Genomic DNA, 2,997 nt, shown 5'->3' with positions numbered 1-2,997 from the left:
CACAGAAGAAATGAGAAATGCATTCTTAAAATCCAAATCTTTATTTTTACTTCAGACAAATAACTACACTGTTATTTTGTTATGGTGGGATCTGAATGCATCAGCTGAGTTTTTCTGCAGAGATGTACAAAAGAAATCTTCACATAAAGAATCTACACTTTTACAAACACATCAAACATGTTTATCTGTAAATTTATGTTACACAGTTTAAGATGATTAAATGAGAAAAGGTCAAATGCTCAGTAATGAAACATTGAACCAACCAGAAGTTAATTTACATTTCTGACTGCTGACTGGAGGAAATCTGATGGTGAGAAAAGGCGAGCAGGAAACAGTCAGTCAGCATGTGTGCAGTTGGTGGACGCTCCCTTGTTTGTGAGCATCATCAGCAGAGAGAGTCCACAGCAGTACACCAGACTCTTCACTATCAGCACTGTGTACAGCAGGCAGAGCAGCTTCACCCTGCACTGAGACTGGAAGGACACTGAAGGACAGACAGACACAAAGAGACAGACAGACAGTCGGGTTATTCCTCTCAGATCAAGGAGAAAAAGTCCAAATAGAAACAGTCACAGCTTCTTCTTCAAGTGGATGAATTGATGTAGTGTTTGTGTCCACTTGGGGGCAGAAGAACTCCACAAGCAGCTAACAAACTGATCTCTGACATATTATGGTCTGTCTGCTGTTTGGTGCTGAGCAGCTAGTGTACAGTGGCTTTATCAGAGCTTGTTGGATGAAGATTTGATCAATTAGTGCAACTTTAAGAGCCTAAACTTGTTCCAGCTGCCTCATTGGACATTGGAGCTGTCCATGCAGAGAGGCAGCAGGTGATCTTACAGTCAGCTGGCTGCAGAGCTGGCAGGTCTGCTGGCTCTCTCTCTGGAGGACAGGAGGCTGCTGGAGCTGGAAGCTCTGAAACAGAAAAGGAGTCAAATGTTTGGAGCTGCAGTGAGAAATGTCAGTCCTCTGCTGCTCTGCTCTCTTTGACAGCATCTCCACATGAAGCTGAATCACTGCTGAACACAGTCACCAAGCCTTCATTACCTTGTTGTGTTCGGGCCTCCACTGTGCCCCCCTCGTGCTTCACCCAGCAGCTGTATTTATATGTGTCAGAATGGCTCCCATCAACCATCCTGATGGCAATGGTGCGTCCCGCCTCTCTGAGCTCCAGCTGCTCTCCCTCAGCAGGGGGCAGCTCCTCCGCTTCTCCGCCGTTCTTCTTCTGTCTTTTCCAGGAGAACTGGACCAGAGGAGGAAACATGGCTGAGGCCACACACAGCAGGGAGCTGTTCCCCTCCAGGTGGGCTCTGGATGCTGCTGGGTACACGCTCACCACGGGCTTCACTACCTGCTCATCTGAAGTTTGACAGCAGCAACAAGCAGCACAGACACACATTCACACAGTCAGCAGCAGCTTCCAGCACTGCACTGCATTCAGTCTGATCCTGGAAACTACATGGACTCTGATCACTAAACTACTCATCAGCACAAAGTTCACTACATACACTGGATTCAGCTTCATATCAAACACAGTCATCACCTCATGTCATCATGGCTCACATGAGCAACACTCAGCATGGTTTTAAAACTGGAATAAAATGTATTTCAATTTTGTTTTTTTTTATTGTAACCTTTTATATTTACAAAATTTCTATATATTTACTCTCTATATGTACACACACACACACACACACACAAACACACACACACACACACATATATATTTGCGTGTGTGTGTGTGTGTTTGTCTCGATGAAAAAATACATTAATCATTTTTGACATTATTCTGCACTAAACATAACTCATAACATTATTCACCATGATTTAATTCCAAAAATGAAATATTTATATTTACAAGTTTGTTTTTATTATATACTTTTCATATGTGTGAATAAATAATTACATTTAAATCCAATGAAGCAGAAACTTGAATGAGCATTTTTTACCTTTTTTTAACATAATATAAAATAATTGTCATACTTTATGTTATAAATTTAAAGTATGTGAAAATTTCTATTTATTTCTTCATTCTTTTTAAAGAATCGTTTACTGGTAACGTTTTTCAAGTTTTTCTTTTCATTTGAAATTTAGACTCACACATCAAACAAACCTGACTCAGTAAGAACAATGTCATATTTTAGCCTCATTTTTTTTATTCCATATTACAAATGTTTTATACGTCCCTGATCAATATCTATGTCAATTTATATATGAATGTAATTGCAAGAAATCCTCTTTCATGAAGAAGATACATCTTTGAAAACTAAATCTAAATTTTCTCTTCAGCATAGTTTTTAATTTACAAGTTTGCTGCAACTTATTACAACATCAAATATGATCTTGTGTTAAAAACCAGCAGAATCACTGAGAGGATCAAATCCTAAATATTTGTAACATCACTAATATTTGCAGAAATAAAGAATAACTTTAGTTGTTCAGTGAGATTTCAACATGTTTTCAGAGATTATTGAGCTTTTCTTATGTAACAATGGCTGCAGATGAATTCTCTACTAATGATGAAAAACTAACATGTAAAGCCTGAAGCAGCAGAAACTGACTTTAAACACATTTTCAGCTTCTACAATAAAACAACTGAAGGAAAATAAATGTTTGTTCTTACCTGTTACAGACAGTTTAGTTCCAGAGCCAAAGATGAGGTACCACCATCCCACTCCCACAGTGAGACAGACTGCTACAAAAACCTGTCTGCTGTTGAACGTGTCAGCTGAGGTGAATGAGTCCAAATGAGGAAGCAGGATCATATTTCAGCTCCATGATGTGTTTCTCTAATGTTCATATCAACATGACTGTCTCTTCTTCTCTTTTCTTTAATGCACATGGATTCTTCATTAACTGATTCAGTTGATTCTGAATTTTTGATCTAGGTCAACATTTGAGGTCTGGAATGAAACACCTGACATGCATAATGCAACTGGAATTTACAGGGTTCTGTTTAGTCTGCTTAAAATGTAGTTATTCATGGCAGTCAGTCAGCTT

General features: G+C 38.9%; 1 protein-coding gene across 1 annotated transcript; it reads right to left on the bottom strand.

Annotated features, from left to right (window-relative positions):
- Positions 1–292: 292 nt before the first annotated feature.
- LOC146612783 (uncharacterized) lies at positions 293–2,762 on the bottom strand. The gene is made up of 4 exons (XM_085377509.1): positions 2,621–2,762; positions 1,045–1,356; positions 838–912; positions 293–484 (listed from the first exon to the last, which is right to left on the bottom strand). The coding sequence occupies exons 1-4, from the start codon at positions 2,760–2,762 to the stop codon at positions 336–338; spliced, it is 678 nt and encodes a 225-aa protein (XP_085233635.1). The 3' UTR covers positions 293–335.
- Positions 2,763–2,997: the final 235 nt, after the last annotated feature.

Source organism: Diplotaxodon limnothrissa, linkage group LG18 (genome assembly GCF_057381915.1).
Source record: "Diplotaxodon limnothrissa isolate DT_005_m linkage group LG18, D_limnothrissa_male_GT1.1, whole genome shotgun sequence".
Taxonomy (NCBI): domain Eukaryota; kingdom Metazoa; phylum Chordata; class Actinopteri; order Cichliformes; family Cichlidae; genus Diplotaxodon; species Diplotaxodon limnothrissa.
This window is presented reverse-complemented; position numbering and strand designations above follow the sequence as displayed.